The sequence below is a fragment of the Erinaceus europaeus genome, chromosome 7 (assembly GCF_950295315.1).
Source record: "Erinaceus europaeus chromosome 7, mEriEur2.1, whole genome shotgun sequence".
Lineage (NCBI taxonomy): Eukaryota > Metazoa > Chordata > Mammalia > Eulipotyphla > Erinaceidae > Erinaceus > Erinaceus europaeus.
Genome location: NC_080168.1, coordinates 9,551,162 through 9,569,876, shown reverse-complemented (window position 1 = coordinate 9,569,876; position 18,715 = coordinate 9,551,162). Strand labels below are relative to the sequence as shown.

General features: G+C 42.1%; 1 protein-coding gene across 1 annotated transcript in view; it reads right to left on the bottom strand.

The window, feature by feature from the left end:
• COL4A3 (collagen type IV alpha 3 chain) overlaps nt 1-18,715 on the bottom strand; it is a 144,171-nt gene that overhangs the window by 76,000 nt on the left and 49,456 nt on the right. The window contains exon 2 of the mRNA XM_016186807.2: nt 1,737-1,793. Coding sequence (XP_016042293.1) covers nt 1,737-1,793 — 57 coding nt within the window. The remainder of the gene's footprint in view (nt 1-1,736; nt 1,794-18,715) is intronic.

The following is an 18,715-nucleotide window of genomic DNA, read 5'->3' as shown; positions in this document are numbered from 1 at the left end:
CAAGGGTGCAGAGAAAGCCTGGTTAGAGAGATGGAGCTAAGTGGTGTGTGGTTGGTGGGGGTGGAGAGAGAGGCCATGTACAAGAATGCGTCTGGGCAAGTGTACGTGATCGCTTTGGAGCTGGACAAGAACAACACAGGGGTCCTTTCTTGATGACACAAAAACTAGTTATTCGTTCTGCTATTTGAGTAGCAGACCCAAGTATGGCAAAACCCAAAGTGTGAGCTAATTATCTTACAAGGAGTCAGGTGGCCTTCTGGGAAAAACCCCAGGGACGAGCAAGTGAAAGTCAGTCAGGCCCCAGGAGGACCACAGTTCTGTCAACGAAAATCTTTCCCTGAGGTGATGGGTCCTGGGATTAGTCTTGATCAGTAAGTGCTGATGGCTAGTTCAGTTGATTTAGTTACCAAATTGGTACATTAAAATGTAAAAATACGTCATACTATGCATGTGGGCACATACCCCCAATAAAAAGAGAAATAAAGGAATTTGCTGGACTCCTCTCAATACCAGCTCCCTTTTTATGTCTTAAGACAGCATTCTGAATATACAAGGCACCCCACAGATACCTCTGGAATGCAAGAATGAATCAGTTTTCAACAACATCTGAATATAGTACACTCATAATTTCAGAGAGGGAAAGTCTAAGACTGCATGTAGATTACAGAATAACTTCAAATAAGTATAATATTAATCCCAGTTGTCATGCGTATCATATGTAAATTATCTAAAGAGTTCAAAATATGTTCTTTAAGGAATAGTTTAAATCAGTCCCATCTTCAGCTCAATATTGTTTAAAACTTCATTAGTGCCTCCGAGGAAGTGGTTATGTGAACAAAGAAGGAAACTTTAGTTCTGCCTCTGTCATAATTATCACAAATTGCAAGTTAATGGAGCGAATTAATGAGATTTCACGCGTTCTTCTTCTTCTTCCCCCGCTGAACTCTACAAGGGCATTACTTCCCTCCACTGAATTTTTGTCTCAGTTAGTCTGCAACTGCAACATTCTTCCACCAGGAGGCGCAGTCTCACCAATGCTACATATGAAGGCATTTTTTTTCTACGTTGCAGATTTTATTTATTTATTTCCCCTTCTGTTGTCCTTGTTTTTTAATTGTTGTAGTTATTATTGTTGTTGTTACTGATGCTGTCGTTGTTAGAATGGACAGAGAGAAATGGAGAGAGGAGGGGAAGACAGAGGGGGAGAGAAAGACACCTGCAGACCTGCTTCACCACCTGTGAAGAAACTCCCCTGCAGGTGGGGAGCCGGGGGCTCCAACTGGGATCCTTATGCCGGTCCTTGTGCTTTGCGCCACGTGCGCTTGACCCGCTGTGCTACCCTCCTCCCCCATTCCCTCTGTTGCAGTTTTTACTGATAAGTCAAAGAGATATTTAGAGGGAAGAGTAGATAGATTATATATGGCTGGATAGATAAAAGGATGGAGCTATCTGGAGCACTGCTTCGCCTCTCATGAAGCTTCCCCTTTGGAGATAGGGGCTCCGGGATTGAACCCTAGTCTTTGCATGTGGCGTTATGTGTGCTCAGTCAAACAGGTGCAGGGACACGCAGCCCTCATGAAACCACTCCTATAAACTTTATTATTTTGCTAACTGGCTTCTTTTTCTCTCCAGTTACAGTTTGGCTGGCTCTATTGATAGGAGGTTCAAGAAGTTTCCTAGAAGATTTCTTAGGTCACTGTTTCTAGCCAGTCAGGTGCTCTGTGGTGAGGTCTTACCTTCTCTCCTTTGGAGCCATGGCAGAAGCACTGGCCTTTGCCTTTGCACACGCAGCCCTAGGAGGAGGGAAGGAGATGGAGGTGAGTTTAAAAACAGCTGAGTAAGGGGCTGTGGAGACAGCACAATGACTATGCAAAAACCTTTCATGCCTGAGGCTCCTGGGTCCCTCAGGAGCCTCAATCTCCAGCACCACCATAAGCCAGAGCTGAGTACTGCATTTATCTCTCTCCCTATATGCATACATATCTATTTATTCAAAATAATAAAATATTTTAAAGACAACTTGACATATCCCAGTGGACTAGGCAAAAGAAAGCATGCGAGTGCTGAACACCATACAGAGTCACATAGATATAGTGTGTAACAATATATCAAAAGAAACTTCAGCAAAGTGAGCTGCTTGTGGCGGCAAAATAGCTCACTTGGATAGTGTGTGGCTTTGTGTATGACGCAAGTTCCAGCCTCTCCCCACCACACTGAAGGAAGCTTTGGCACTATGGCCCACTTTCCCTCTCTCCTTCTATCTAAAATAAAGGAGGAGGAGGAGAAGGAGGAGGAGGAGGAGAAAGAAAGAAAGAAAGAAAGAAAGAAAGAAAGGAAGAAAGAAAAAATAAAATGAGTTACTTGTCATTTTTATTATGTTTGGGAATTTTCGTATAGTAAGGGGAAAGTCTGCCTTTTAAAAATAACTTAAAATAAAAATGCAAGAAATTGTAATAGGTAGAAAGTGGCCTAATGTTGGTGGATTTCTTAGCATAACATTCCACACATGGACATTGGCTGCTGAGACCTTTATGGGAGGGTAGAAGGGCCTTTTGACCACCCCCTGAAATAATAATCAAAACAGAAAAGACAACAAGGTGATCAAAACACAGTGTGTATTTCAAGCGAGCAAATGAACCAGCTGTGCTAACACCAAAAGTTTCTTCCTTATTAAAAAGCAACAATTAGCTATAAGTTTGGGAACACTGGTCCTGTCGAAGAGGTCACTTGGACACACCGAGAATGCTGGTTTCATACTTATGAACACAATATGTTTTGCAAGAGACTGTTGGAAAAACCCTGCATGCTAACAAAAGAGCAAAAAGAGTATACAGTAGTAAACCAATAAATATATAAATAAAATAGTAAAACAAGAAATAAGTATATAAATAAAATAGTAGAACAAGAAATAAGTATATAAATAAAATAGTAAAACAAGAAATAAATATATAAATAAGATAGTAAAACAATACATAAATATATAAGTAAAATAGTAAAACAAATAACTGAAAAAATGAAAGAGTGAAACAGTGAATTCACAATCTGCTTTGATACCCATCTTATGGTTACGCAGCCATCTTTCTCCCTTCCCCACCCCACCCCCCACCTCATATGTATTTTTTAGGTTAATTTGAACTGAAAAGTAGCTTGTTTCCCCCAGGGCAGGGGAGTAGATAACCGACAGCAGAGATAGGGCAAGGCTAGGAGATATATTGGCTGGTTTGTAGGAAAAATACAAAGACATCGCCTCACGTTTCCTGAGTGGAGGTCCCCATGTGTGTAATCAAAGTAGACAAATAGCCATATTCTGCGCTGGATGTTATTTCCTGAGCCCAGGCCGGTCGGTTATTACAGAGTGGAGTGTGATTTCCACATACTTGTCCTTGAACCTCACTACATGTACACACAGCCCATTCCGACCAAATGAATAGACAATGATTGAAGAGGAAAGCCTACATTCTCCCAAAAGAACTGGCCATTTTTTTCATTGATTATATAAAGATATATGCATGTATATATGTATACATACATACATATGTATATATATCTTTATTGGGGGACTAATGATTCACAGTCAACAGTAAAATACAGAAGTTTGTACATGTGTACCATTTCTGTTTCCCACATAACAATTCAACCCCCCCTCCCCCAAGGTCCTCCTCTGCCATCATGTTCAGGACCTGAACCACCCCACCACCACCACCACCACCACCACCACCCCAGAGTTTTTTACTTTGGTGCAATACACCAACTCCAGTCCAAGTTCTGCTTTCTGTTTTCCCTTCTGTTCTTATTTTTATTTATTTTTTTTTATACAGTGCTTTCACATAAAGATCTTTTTAAAAAAAATTCTTTACTGGGGGATTAATATTTTACAGTCGACAGTCAATACAACAGTTTGTATGTGCATAACATTTCTCAGTTTTCCACATAACAATTCATGCCCCACTAAGTCCTCCTCTACCATCATGTTCCAAGCCCTGAACTGCCCCCACTACCCACCCCAGAGTGTTTTACTTTGGTGTAATACGCCAACTCCAGTCCAAGTTCTGCTTTGTGTTTTTTCCTTCTGTTCTTATTTTTCTCTTCTATGAGTGAGATCATCCCATATTTATCCTTCACTTTCTGACTTATCTTACTTAACATGATTCCTTCAAGCTCCATTCAAGATGGGGCAAAGAAGGTGAATTCATCATTTTTAATAGCTGAGTAGTATTCCATTGTGTATGTATACCACAGCTTTCTCAGACACTCATCTGTTTTTTCCTCTATTCTTTATTTTTTATTTATAAAAAGGAAACACTAACAAAAACATAGGATAAGAGGGGGACAACTCCACACAATTCCCACCCCCAGAACTCTGTATCCCATCCCCTCCCCTGATAGCTTCCCTATTCTTTATTCCTCTGGGAGCATGGACCCAGGGACATTATGGGATGCAGAAGGTGGAAGGTCTGGCTTCTGTAATTGCTTCCCCGCTGAACATGGGTGTTGACAGGTCGGTCCATACTCCCAGCCTGCCTCTCTCTTTCCCTAGTGGGTGGGGCTCTGGGGAAGTGGGGCTCCAGGACACATTGGTGGGATTGTTTGCCCAGAGAAGTCCGGTTGGCATCATGGTACCATCTGGAACCTGGTGGCTGAAAAAAGAATTAACTGATTTTTTTCCCTTTAATGTAGTGCTGAGGCTTTGCCATACATGCCGGATGCAACCACTTAGTGGCCTCCATTATGTCCATTGCCTCATCCTATTTTTAGAGGGTATGCGAGGTAGACAGGCAAGAGGGAGAGAGTGAGAGACAAAGAGAGGGGTGAGAGCAAGAAACAGACAGACAAGGAAGAGGGTGCCACGGCAGCGCTCCCTGGTGCTGTCCATGGTGTTTCCATATGCTGCCAGGGCTGGAACCCAAGGTCCCGCACACTGCAAGGGCCATGCTCTACCAGGCCGGTTACCTTCTGACCCTGCCAAGTTTATTTTGAGCAAACCTTCTAATCTGTTTTTCACAGAAACATTTTATTTCACCACTGCACGTTCACTTTTTCAGACAGATGGGAGAAAGAGAAAGAGAGAGGGGTGAGGGCAACAGCACTGAAGCTTCTTTGTTTTTTAATTCTTTTATTATCTTTATTTACTGGATAGAGACAGCCAGAAATAGAGAGGGAAGGGGGTGATAGAGAGGGAGAGAGAGAGAGAGAGAGAGAGAGAGAGAGAGAGAGACAGCTGCAAAACTGCTTCACAACTCACAAAGCTTTCTCCCTGCAGCTGGGGGACTGGGGTTTGGAGCCTGGGTCTTTGCACATTGTAACATGTGCGCCCAACCAGCTGCACCACCACTCAGCCCCCTGAAAGTTCCTTCCATGCAGTGGGGGTTAGGCTTGAACCTGCGGTGTGTGCATGACAAAGCAAACACACTATCCAACTACGTGGTTGTGTCAATCACAAAACACCAATCCTGCGTGAATTTGCATTTAACACATTTGTAATTAATTTACTATTACATTTCCTTCTTGCAATAAAAAAAAACCCACATCTGGCGGAAGTGACTAACTCTTGGCAATTATAAAGTTCCACCAGTGTGTGTGTGTGTGTGTGTGTGGGGGGGGGTAAGCGTGCTAGGAGAAGTCTGCCACGAACAACGGGTACCAATTATTCTACTGTATGGAAGACATGGAAAGTTCCAGTCCAGGTGACAGTCAGTTAAGTGGAGAACCGTTGAACTAAATAAATGGTGTCTGCACTGTCTGCTCACCTCCTCCTTCCCAACCTCACATCTCTGTGAAGGCCAGCCCTTTGGACAAGACCCTGGAGCCTGGTTGAGGCTGTATTTCTAGACCCAACTAAACAAGATAGTTCCAGAGTCACTCCCGTGTCAATTTTTAGCCAAATCAGCCAGGCGCTCCAGGACTGCACAATTGGACTGGCCGGGACTTCAGAGTATGTGACATTTTTTGCTGACATGTGGCTGTGCCTCCTGATTGAATAGACTCAGCGTTAGTCCGGGTAGCTTTCTGGCCACCCCGCTGTCCCTGTGGGCACTGAGCTGCCTGTGTGATTGGCCCAGGGCTGTGGAGTCAGGCACCTCACTGTTCGGCAAAGTGTGGCGAGAATCCCAGATGCAGGACAGTCACTTCATCCTGTTGTTCTTTCCCAGGTAATTTTTTAATTTGCAAATGTTTCAGTAATTCCAATTTTTTTTAGGGGGTGACCCTTCTTCACCTTTAGTATCACTTTTTTTTTTTGGTGTGATATTTAATAGTGGGTTACAAGACTGTGAAATTACAGGGTAGAGCTCCACACTGGCCCCACCACCACAGTCCTGTGTGCACAACTTCTCACCTCCCAGTGAAAACCACCAAAGTTCTCCCAGAGTCTTAGAAACAGCTGGCTTGCTATTTTTTCTTTTGCAAGTTCACGTGTATCAGTTCTCTAGATTCCATGCATGAGTGAAAGCGCAGTTGTCTTTCAGCTCTCTACTTATTCCACTAAGCATAAGCACCTCCAGTTCGATCCATTTTGCTTCAAAGGACACAAAAATCATTTTCATTGCAGAGTAGTATTCCATGGAGTATATATCCCACAGGTACTTCTTCCCCATTGGTAGGACCTCACTGCTTCAAGCTGACATTTTCTTTTCATAGAGCAAGATAGTGACAGAGACAGAGGGAGAGAGGGAAAGATACCATTCAATGAAGTGCAGTGCAGTGGGGATCAGGTTCAAACTTGGGGTATCTGCATGACAGGCGAGACACCTTCCCAGGTGAGCTATCTTGACGATCCTAATGATTCAATCATATAAATGCTCAGGTAGCCAAAGATACAGTGGCCCTATTTTTTATTTCCATTGAATTTAGTTCCCTTTAGGAAGCCACTTTTGGAACACCACAGTGATTTTCATGGAACAGAATTCAGTAATTGCTTTACAAATGTGAAATCATTTAGAAATCAGTATGACCAAATGCTACTAGCCATCAAGAAATCCTCACTAGGGGTTGAGGGGGGTGCGCTTGGTTAAGTGCACACAGTATAAGGGGACACAACCCTCACAAGGATCAGGGTTCAGGCCCTGGCTCTCCCCTCCTGCAGGGGAGAAGCTTCACAAACGGCAAAGCAGGTCTGCAGGCGTCTTTCTCTCTCCCTCTCTATCTCCCCTTCCCCTCTCAATTTCTCGCTGTCTTATCCAATAAAGTGGAAAAATGAGGGGGGAGAAAGAAAGACAGAAAGAAAGAGAGAAAGAAAGAGAAATCATAACTAACCACTAAGCAACATCTGAATGACTTCTTCCTTCAGCACAATAAAGCGCGTGCCTCTTAGCTTCCACAAACCTTCATGAACTAAGGAAGGAATCGTCCGGCAAGAGCCAAAAGTACTTAATCATTATGTTATGGCTTTTCTCCTCTGTTAATCACTGACACATCAGGAAGTGACCCAGGTTGGCTGTGTTTTTCATGCTTTGGTATATTAAGCAGTTACCGTTGTGAAAAAGCCTTTCTTTCCATAGTCACACTCATTTCTTTTTACGCTCTCACCTCAAATGCAAAGTGAACCACAAGAACAGAATAGCTGATGAGGCTTAGAGGGGCGAAAATGGAAGACTCTTGGCTAAAATCTATGTAGGGTTTGTTACCAAATTTGATAGGAGGGACTGAAAAGTATTTTTTCTTTTTTTAAAAAAAATTATTTATTTATTCATTTATTATTTATTCATTTCCCTTTTGTTTGCCCTTATTTGTTTTGTCCTTGTAGTTGTTGTTATTGTTATTGATGTCATCGTTGTTGGCTAGGACAGAGAGAAATGGAGAGAGGAGGGGAAGACAGAGAGAGGGGGAGAGAAAGATAGACACCTGCAGACCTGCTTCACTGCTTGTGACGTGACACCCCCCTTGCAGGTGGGGAGCTGGGGGCTCGAACCAGGATCCTTATTAGGGTCCTTGTGCTTTGCACCACATGCACCCAACCTGCTGTGCTACCATCCGACTCCCTGAGAAGTATTTTTTTTCACCCCACACATGAATTAATCTGCAGTATGAATGTTGAATATGTTTACTGATCAAAAATGTCCTATTTGGACTGGGCACAATTTGGGTTGTTTAATAAAATATCAGTTGAAGACTTAATACTGATGCATGAGAGGTGTCAAGTCAGTGATACACAAACCACCAAGAGCTTTCAGAATGTGTGACAGACGGGACTGGTCCTAGGCAGAATTTACTGAGCCCACATCCTGGCTCTAGGCAACTTTTGGGGCTTCAGGTTCCAAATATGTAAAATGGAGTCAAAAGCATGAACTCTGGTCACTGCTCATGAAGCTTTCCCCCAGGGGCTCAATTGAACCTGGGTCCTTGTGCACTGTAATGTGTGCACTTAAGGAGGTGTGCCACTCTTCAACCCCCATCTAGGCATTTCTAAAAAAAATACTGGGGGTCTGGTGGTAGCACAATGGGTTAAGTGCACATGGCACAAAGTGCAAGGACTGGCGTAAGGATCCTGGTTCCAGTCCCTGGCTCCCCACCCTCCCATCTCCTTCACCCCACAGGCGGTGAAGCAGGTCTGCAGGCGTCTATCTTTCTCTCCCTCTCTCTGTCTTCCCATCATCCTCTCTCCATTTCTCTCTGTCCTATCCCACAACAACGACACCAGTAATAACAACAATAATAACCACAACAACTATAAAACAACAAGGGCAACAAAAGGGAAAAAAGTAGCCTCCAGGAGCAGTGGATTCATGGTGTAGGCACTGAGCCCAGCAATAACTCTGAAGGCAAAAAAAAAAAAAATTATTGTGCAGTTTTTAACAGGTGTTATTATAAAGATATATAGCAAACCAGTGACAGATTGCAATATTCATTGTAATGGTCATTATATAATGTGTCTGCATTTATCATTCATAGTGTAAGCACATGTGAATGAATAAATGTAGAAGGGATAAAAGATGGGTCTGGGCAGGTGCATTTTGTGTACTTAGTGAGCCGACCAGGAAACAGGCACAGAGACTTTGTGGCTGGTTACCAGCAAGGGGAGAAGTTCCAGGTGATCCTGGCTCTTCCCTCCGCAGGTGAGCCTGGGAGTCGGGGACCCACTGCAGCAGGCCTGGCTCCCCTGCCATCTCTCCTGCGCTCTGCCCCACCCAGTCCTGCCCAGCCCCGTATTAGAGGCAGTTGGCACCGCTCTGTGCCGGTTCACACTCGGCTGAGCAGGCCTGTGGATTCTGCAGCCTGGTTAGAGGGCTTTTGCTCAGCTAATGGTCAGGGGCGGAAAATGTGTGTGAAAAGGAAAGCTGAACAAGTGCTGCGCCCCTGCCAGGCATGCTCTGGGGCTGCTGTCTGCTGAATCTCGTTCCCTTGCACCCTCCTCTCCAGCCCCCCCATCCATCCTGTGTCTGCCTTAAGGGGCTGAATAGGAGTCTTGACCATGTGCCTCTCCTACCTCCCCAGCACAAGAGACACCCAAGATCTGCCCCCTCAGCACCCTTATTCCCTGCCTCCACCCAGAAAACACACCCCCTCCTCCCTCACTGCATAATCAGAGGAATCTCATGGCAGCTTCCACTTCCTATCTTCCAACTCCTATCTGTCTGGAGAGACAGCACAGTCTAGACAGCTGAGCCAGCCACCCGGCTTTGATTTTCTGGGCGACAGCAGGCATCCAGCTCACTGGTCTGGGGCTGGGGCCAGGTTATCACTGGGGCTCGATGCCTGCACTACAAATCTATAAATGCCATTTATTTCCATTTTTGTTGCCCTTGTTGTTGTTGAAGTTATTGTTGTTGTTGTATAGGGCAGAGAAAAATTGAGAGAGTAGGGGGAGACAGAGAGGGAGAGAGAAAGATAGACACCTGCAGACCTGCTTCACCACCCATGAAGCGAACCCCTGCAGGTGGGGAGCCAGGGACTCAAACTGGGATCCTTACGCTGGTCAGCTTGCTTCAAGCCATGTGCATTTAACCTGCTGCACTACGGCTGGGTGCTCGCAGTTTCTTTATCACAGTTTCTATTCATCTTTGCATGGGCACTGAGGTTGATGTTATGTTTTAGCTACTGGGAATAGTTTGGAATAGCCCCATCCTAAAGACGAGAAAACGGTGAACCCAGAGGGTTTGCTCCACAGCTGTGATTCATCATTTGGAGGCACTGGGGGCAGGGGAAGCTGAGTCTCCTCCCTCACACTGCAATCAGACCCATCAGCATGGCACAGAATCCCAATGATGAGCCCAACACACTAATGAGACTGTGTAAGCCACTGGCACACCCAGCCCGCAGGTCCATTTTTCTATCACCCATAAGTTGAATGGTTTTATGTTTTCAAATATTGATAATGAGGGAACAAAAATAAAGATAAAACAGTATTTTGTAACAGGTGGCAATTATATGTAGCATTTATTCATTTAGTTTAGATACAGACAGAGACACACACACACATACACACACATACACACACACACATACAGAGAGAGAGAGAGAGAGAGAGAGAGAGAGAGAGAGAGGCTATAGAAACATAGTACCAAAGGTTCCTTCCATACAGCGAGGGCAGGGATTGAACCTGGGTCAGACACATGGCAAAGCAGCTCACTATCCAAGTGAGGGATTTTGCCAGCTAAACAATTATAACTTTTAGAGTCTGTACAGGTCACAGTCCATAAAAGAAGTCTTTCAGCAGCTTGGAATGTTCCTTCTCATGACCACAGAATGTGAGCTCAGATCTGCAGAGATGCAGAGGTCACATAGGCTCCTAAGCTGAATGTGGGCCCCAGATCAGATCAAATCAATGGGGTTTACAGTCAACAGTATTTACACACCTTTCCCATAGTTGGGAGCTATTCTCTTCCCTGATCCAGCTTTCTGGTCCTTTTTCCAGCCATGACATCATCTCTCCAGACAATAACTTGGACCCAGCTGCATATCAGATGTCAGGTTCAGGGAAACAAACAAACAAACAAAAACTAGTATAGTCATGGGCTCTTTGGAATATAACTAAAATATGAGTACTAACTATCTACAAAACAGAGACCCCCAACTCTTCATCTGCACTATTCCAGCCTTTAGGTTCATAATTGTTCAACAATTTGTTTGGATCTATATGTTAACTCTTTTTTTCAGCTACCAGGTTCCAGATGCTACCCTGATGCCAACCAGACTTCTCTGGACAGATGATCCCACCAATGTGTCCTGGAGCCCCACTACCCCAGAGCCCTGCCCCACTAGGGAAAGAGAGAGACAGGCTGGGAGTATGGATCAACCTGTCAATGCCCATGTTCAGTGGGGAAACAATTACAGAAGCCAGACTTTCCACTTTCTGCACCCCATAATGTCCCTGGGTCCACACTCCCAGAGGGCTAAAGAATAGGAAAGCTATCAGGGGAGGGGATGGGATATGGAGTTCTGGTGGTGGGAATTGTGTGGAGTTGTACCCCTCTTTTCCTATGGTTTTTGTCAGTGTTTCCTTTTTATAAATAAAAAAATTTTTTAAAAGAAATTTCCATTTCAGTCAATAAAATCTAATTCAGGTATTTGTTTTTCTCTCTTGCTTTGTAGGTACTGACATACTACCCTTGATTTTGGCTCCTGGCTCACAACCTCCCTCCTCCAAATGAGTGCCTGTTCATCTTATAAGTCATCTTGATTTTATTTTCAGAAATAGGGCCTCAGGCATTTCTAATTGCATCACTCTGGGTTGCTGCTTTACTCAGGTAGAGAGACTGGGGTGGAAAGAGACACCATGGCACTTGAGCTTCCCCAGGAGCTGTGACACTGCCCTGCAGTGCCTGGGCTTGGAGTAGGACAGAACATATGGAAAGGCATACCCTAACCAGTGAGCTATCTCTTGGGCCCATAAATTGTATTGATGGTAAAATAAGATACTCCTAAGTCCAACAGAAAAACAATTATAGAAGCCAGAACTTCCACCTTCTGCAACCTATAAAGAATTTTGGTCCATACCTTCAGAGGGGGAGAAATGTTAGGGGAAGATGAACAGATGGTTCTGAACTCCAATACATCAGGATCCAGAGAGAGAGAAAAGGAAAAAGGGAAGACATTAGGAAGTAGCAATAGGTGTAAGTGTGACTAATAAAGGAAGAGAAGGCAGGACCATAGAAAAAATACAAATAAAGATAGTTATAGAAATAAGTGCCAACTCATATCTGTGATCTTGGGAGAATTACTGCAGTTTCCAAGACGGAATGTGGACACAGGATCTGGTCGTAGGATGGTGTGCAATTATACTCCTGTTATCTCATAATTTTGTAAATCAATATTAAATAATTAATAAAAATGGAAAAAATCATTAAAACATAAGGCCTCAAAAATAGAAAAAGTACAGAATAATGAAAAAAGTATGTTAAAATGAAATATGAAGTTTGCATGAAAAAATAAGTTGAAACTCCAACAGGAGCTGGTTGTCGATCTAGAATGACAACTGGACCAGCACCAGGAATGGCAGACAAAGCCCTTTACCTTAGACTCACTTCCCACCCAGACCCTTCCTTCCCTCCCTTTCCCTCCCCTGCCATACTCTCTTCAGTCCTAGGGCTGTGGGGATAGGGTGTGGGAAATAACAAAGACACTGACAGACCCAACAGACCCCTTCATCCACACCTGATATTTTGAACTTCACAGAGTAGTGGAATTAAAAAAAATTCACAGAAACCCACACAGGACTGTTGTATTTCTCAGTTGTCTATTTATTTCTCTCAGCTACCTGCAAACAGCCCTACAGCCTCCCTGCACCCCCGCCCCCCCCCCCCCACACACACATATCCACACTCACCACCCACCAACAGTGAGTCTGTCACCTAAGGTCATCATCGTCTGAACAGTAGCAAGGAAACTCTCACATAAGACAAGATAGCCCTTTGAAATGGAAACAGGCAGCTTTGACCTCATAAAATCTCACTGTACTGTGCATGCTGTTTTCATTTGCCTTGGTCTGGTGAAAGTCTGCTCTGGCCAAGCCAGACATGACTGGGAGAGCATTGAAGCAGACTTCACTGCCTCCCTCTTCCTATTCCAATCTTTCAGGGTGGGGGAAATACTGTTTGCTTAGTGACTATCACTGCAGGGATTTCTCTCCCAGAGGTCAGAACTGGATATTGCCAATGTCATATAGGATTCTGAATGCCAGCAAAAGGGTTTTGTATATCTGATATCCCTCTCACTCTCTCTCTCTCTCTGTCTCTCTATCTATCTATCTCTCATACACACACACACACACACACACACACACCAGTTAAGGGTTAGAAAATTCAAATTCCAGACCAACAGGTGAAGACACATGGACCCATGTTGAGTTTGCACATCTTGTCTGTCTACATGTTGGATCAGGCATCTCAGAGAATATCTTTGATACTAATCTATTTAGATTTTTTTTAAGTTTTGGTTGTCTCCAAGGCTTCACTGCTCCAAAGTAATTATTATTTTTTTTTTCAGATGGAAAGACAGAGACAAGTAGAGAAAGATGGAAGAAGCCACAGCATTAAAGTTTTGTCTAGTGTGGCTCAAACTTGGGTCAAAAGCATAGCAAAGCACGTTATCTAAGTGAGTTATTTTTTTAAGTGAACTATTTTAAGAGGCCCATCTTTGATATGATTTGATTTGATTTCCATCCTCTTTATTTTTTATTATTTGTGATTATTTTACTTTTAATTTTAAAAAATATAATTATTTATTTGATAGAAACAGCCAGAAACTGAGAGGGAAAGTGGAGATAGAAAGAAAGAGAGACAGAGAGACAGACACTTGCAGCACTGCTTCACCACTTAAAAAGCTTTCCTCCTACAGGTGGTGACCATGGGCTCAAACCCAGGTCCTTATGCACTGTAACATGTGCGCTCAACCAGATGCATCACCACCTGGCCCCACAATTATTTTTTATTCATTTTAGGAATGAGCTATCTCCACAGCAATAGTTCACTTTTAGATACAAGATTTTTACAATGTTCTTTCCCATCCTGAAGGCTGCCTGTTTATTCTTTCAAGAATATAATGGGAAGTTTTTGATGTTGATGAAGTTTAATTTAAACTTTTCTTTCTGAATTCTCACTGTTATTTTTTTTATTAGTGTTATGCTTTATATGCTACTTTTGATTTCCTCCTTCTGTTTATTCATGTATTTCAGGAAGACTGCCCTGAATAGACGTTCATTATTAATCCCATCTTTGATATGATTTTAAAAAGCAAAGTGTAGTTTCCGTATGAGACTTGTCTGTTTTATTTTATTTTATTTCTTTTCTTTCTTTCTCATTGACTGGATGGGACAGAGGGGAGAGGGAAACAGAGAGAGAGAAAGAGAGACACCTGCAAATTTGCTTCACTGCTCTTGAGGCATCCCTCCTGTAGGTGAAAAGCAGGGGCTTGAACCTAGGTCCTTATGCATGGAACTATGTGTGCTTAACTGGGTAAAACCCAGTCTTCACTTCCCCCCCAACTATTATTTCTTAGATAATTATTATAAGTGATTCACACAAATTTAAAGAATATTAAAAACTTCTGAAAGAGTTTCTAAGAGTTTTTAGATTCCTCATTCACCACCCATAATACAACTGCAGAATCATTTTATTGAGAAAAAAAATTGTTGCTTGGCATAAGGATACATTTGTGCATTTCCTCAAAATAGGTGTCTGTGCATCTTACCCCCACCTCCCCACCTACCTCACCATGAAGTCCCCATCCTCCTCTTAGTGCTCCTACATCCCCATTTATGAGTCCCCAGATCTGCTGAGACAGAGGAAACACCTCATTTTTCAATCCAATCTCCTATAGAATATGAATCAATTGTGAAAAAACAAAACCCACTAGAAAAACAAATGTGAGAGTTATCTAGATACCCAAAGATGAAGAGAAGGAACTAGATACAGAAAACATAGTCAAAGAAATCATAGCAGGGAAAGTCCCACACCTGGGCAAAGCTTACAATATAGACATTTAGGCAAGGGTAGATAGCATAATGGTTATGCAAAGAAACTCTCATGTCTGAGGCTCCAGTGTCCTAAATTCAATCCCCTGAAAGCCAGAGCTGAGCAGTGCTATAGTTAAAAAAAAAAATAGACATCCAGGAAGCTGAACAAACACCCAAGTACCTGAATCCAAAATGGCTCAGTTGTGATATAGCATAGTAAAACTATGCAAAAGCAATGACAAAGAAAAATATCTTAAACACCTAGGGATAAGAAGCATCTAACATACTGAGGTAGAACTATTGGGTTCTCATCAATTTTCACATCACAAACCCTAGAAGCAAGAAGGCAGTGGGATGTCATATTCACAGGATTAAAAGATAAGGCTTGCCAGCCATGAATATTCTATGCTGTTAATTTATCCATCAAGTTTAATGAAGAAATTAAAATCCTCCCAAACATAACAGAAAACACAATTTTCCCTGAGAAAGCCTACAAATAAGAAAAGAGGTGAGTCAATAGTGAACAAATTTTCATAATTAGACACCACTGATATAACCAAAAGTCATACTATAAACGTATTAGAAAGATTTAAGGTGTCAGAACAGATCGGTCCCAGAGGAATCCTCATCTGCCAAAGTGAAAGTTAACTGATAAAGCTCAACTTGATAAATTAAAAATTAACTCTGAAAGTCACAGTCTCTCTGTGTGTGTATATATGTGTCAGCAATATGGAGAACAATTAATGGGAAGAACAGCTGCAACAGTTGAAAGGCCTTGCCTGTGGGGAGGGGGCAGCTGAAAGAGTTCAGCCAGTAGAGACTCTTGAGTTTGTTTTAAGCCATTAATATTTTATTTTTAGATTTTATCAACATATTTTGCTCTCTTAAGAATTAACAGTAAATAGAAAGTTGATTCAAAGCAATAAGAAGCAAAGTTCATCTCAAGACCAGAAAATTTCCTGTGACTTTATGTTTGAGTTCATACAATTCAACTATTTCTCAAACTGGTAACCTTCTTAGTTTATCTTAACTGATGTTTTTCTCCAATTTGGAAAACTACCAGTTTAGTTTTGACTTCTTGGTAGAGGAAAGGGGAAAAAAAAAACAGTAAGAACAATCATAAGAAAAATTTTAAGACAATGATTCAGACATTTGATGTGGAAACGTGACGATTTTCTGCAGACAGAGGTAGATGCTTGGTTCAAACTTAACTGGAGAATGAACTTCTAATTTCCCCATGGACACATGAGCTGTCATCCATCATGACACTGATACCATTAAGTTTGCTATCTCCCTAAAACTCCAGAGGCTCCAGTCCAAGAATCTAGCCAGACTGGAGATCTAGGACCCATAGACTTTCACACTGTGTTTCAGGGGCTCTCATATTAGAGACGAATAATTCTTATTGGCCAGGATTTAATTTCTGGTTTAGGGAAGTCTCTATTGTTTGGAAATGGAAAACAGGAGATAATTTGAATGATAATGAATTAACATTTTGCTTTGTGACTGTATAAAGTTAAGAACTCACACTTACAGCTCTTGTGAAAATTAACAGACAGAAACCTGATAAAGGTTCACATAAGCATAATCACAATCAACAAACTACAGGTCTGAACTCCTTGCCTCTCTGACAGGAAGTGATATAATAGTGGAAGGAAGGAGCTTCCTCTTTATTCAGTAACAGTTGCTCAAATGGCTACTATGGAGATGATATATTTTTTTTTCCTGGCAAGTGTACACATGTCTACTCATGAATCTGAAGTTTCCAAATGGTCTTTTTGTTGTTGTTGCTAAATAAATCCATTTTATTTGTTGAAATATTTGAATACTTGTTGTTGAAGGTCAATATTATATAAGGATATCCTGCATTTGCTTTTTAAAGTATCTGATAGAATTTTTTTGCTATACTTTCTTTTTTCCACTTGTTGCAATTAACAAAAGCCATTAATAGAGTAGGCCTGAGGTTTTAGAATCTGCATGTGAAAGCCAGTGTCCCAGGAGGCTGTAGCTCCTCAGAATACATCTTGAAAAAAAAAATCTCTTTTGCCTATCAAGAACTAACCTGGATTAAACTCAACTGGACAGCTGTTATATTAAACTCTGGTGATTATAAAATAAGGACAAAGAATTTAGCAAAAAAGTAGATTTGTGCTGGGATTAATTATCAACATTACATAAATCCCCCAAGTTGTATTATGTCACTTCCTTGATAAAAAAATTATTTGTTCTTTCCCTAATGACAATAGTGCTAAGTCTAAACTCATCACTATGATGTACAAAGCTCTGTGAACTCTGTCTCCACCCATCCCCTGCTTTCTCAAGTCTCAGAGACAACTGGGTAGCCTGAACTCTCTCACATTCCTGTGCTTTTCCACAGGGCCCTTCTCTGGCCTGAATGCCCACTTCTACAGAAAGCATCCACTTCCTGTACTCTGCTTGGCTGCATTGGGCTCATTGTGGAGCTGTTCAAAAGTTCCGTCTTTCTGAAAGACTACTTGCCTAAATCCTTCAGGTCATTATGTGCATAACTAGTCTTTTAACACATATCTAATTATATTATAATTATTTCTTTCTATCCCTTACTCCACCCACAGACAAAGTTCCTCATTGCAAGTCACCTTCTGCTCATCTGTGAGTTCCTAGTAGGAATCCACTGTCAGCAGGAGAGCAGAGGGACAGTTCTGAAGGGGAAGGCAGACTGTCCCTTTAAACTGTGTCTTATGAAGTAAGAGACACGTGAAGGAGAGTGTATATATGTAGGAAAGCATAGAGTTCCATGAGAGACCATCCACCTACCGCTCCACACATGAAATAGCACATTTCAAAGACAGTTAAAGTCCCTAAAATTTCTTTCATTGTCCTGAATCTTCAACAGAGTTTATTTTACAAAACTTCCTTATTCTGGAAGAATATAAAGGAGCAGTGCTGTGTTCTACTCTGGTTCATGACTGGCAAACTAGCTGTGGGAGCAGAGGTGTTGGAGAAATTGTGTCTTGAGGCTGGGTGGTGGCATACCTAGTTGAGCACACATGCTACAATATGCAAGGACCCGGGTTTGAGACCCCGGTCCCCACCTGTAGGGGGTAAAGCTTTGCAAGTGTCTTGATGTCTCTCCATCTCTATAACCTCCTTCCCTCTAGATTTCTGGCTCTATATTCAATAAATAAAATGAAGACAATAAATTATTATTTATTTATTTATATTTTACTGTTGTAATTATCATTGTTGTTGTTAATGTCATTGTTGTTGGATAGGACAGAGAGAAATGGAGAGAGGAGAGGAAGACAGAGAAGGGGAGAGAAAGATAGACACCTGCAGACCTGCTTCACTGTTTGTGAAGCGACTTCCCTGCAGTTGGGGAGCCGGGGGCTCGAACTGGGATCCTTATGCCAGTCCTTGCGCTTTGTGCCATCTGCGCTTAACCTGCTGCACTACTGCCCAACTCCCAACAACAAGAATTTTTAAAAAGAGAAATTGCATCTTCAGCAAGTACAGCGAGTCAGAAGAAGCCACTAAGAAAATGCAGGGAATTTGCAGAAACCTTGGGTAGAATTTCAATCTCTCACAGATTTGAAGTGAGAATCTCAGTTAGTACTGAACCTTAGAAGACAAGACTCTCCTTAATAGCATTTGGGGGCACAGTCACAATTAGGAGATGTTAATAGAAGTTTGCTATTTGAAAAGATAGATTACAGAGTGCTAAATGCATAAAATAGATATAGTTGCAACTTAGATAGCTATATAAAACATAAAAATCATCACCAAAGTGTGTTGTGGCAGAAGGTTAAAATATGGTTAAAAATATCAGGAATATTATACTGCCTCAAG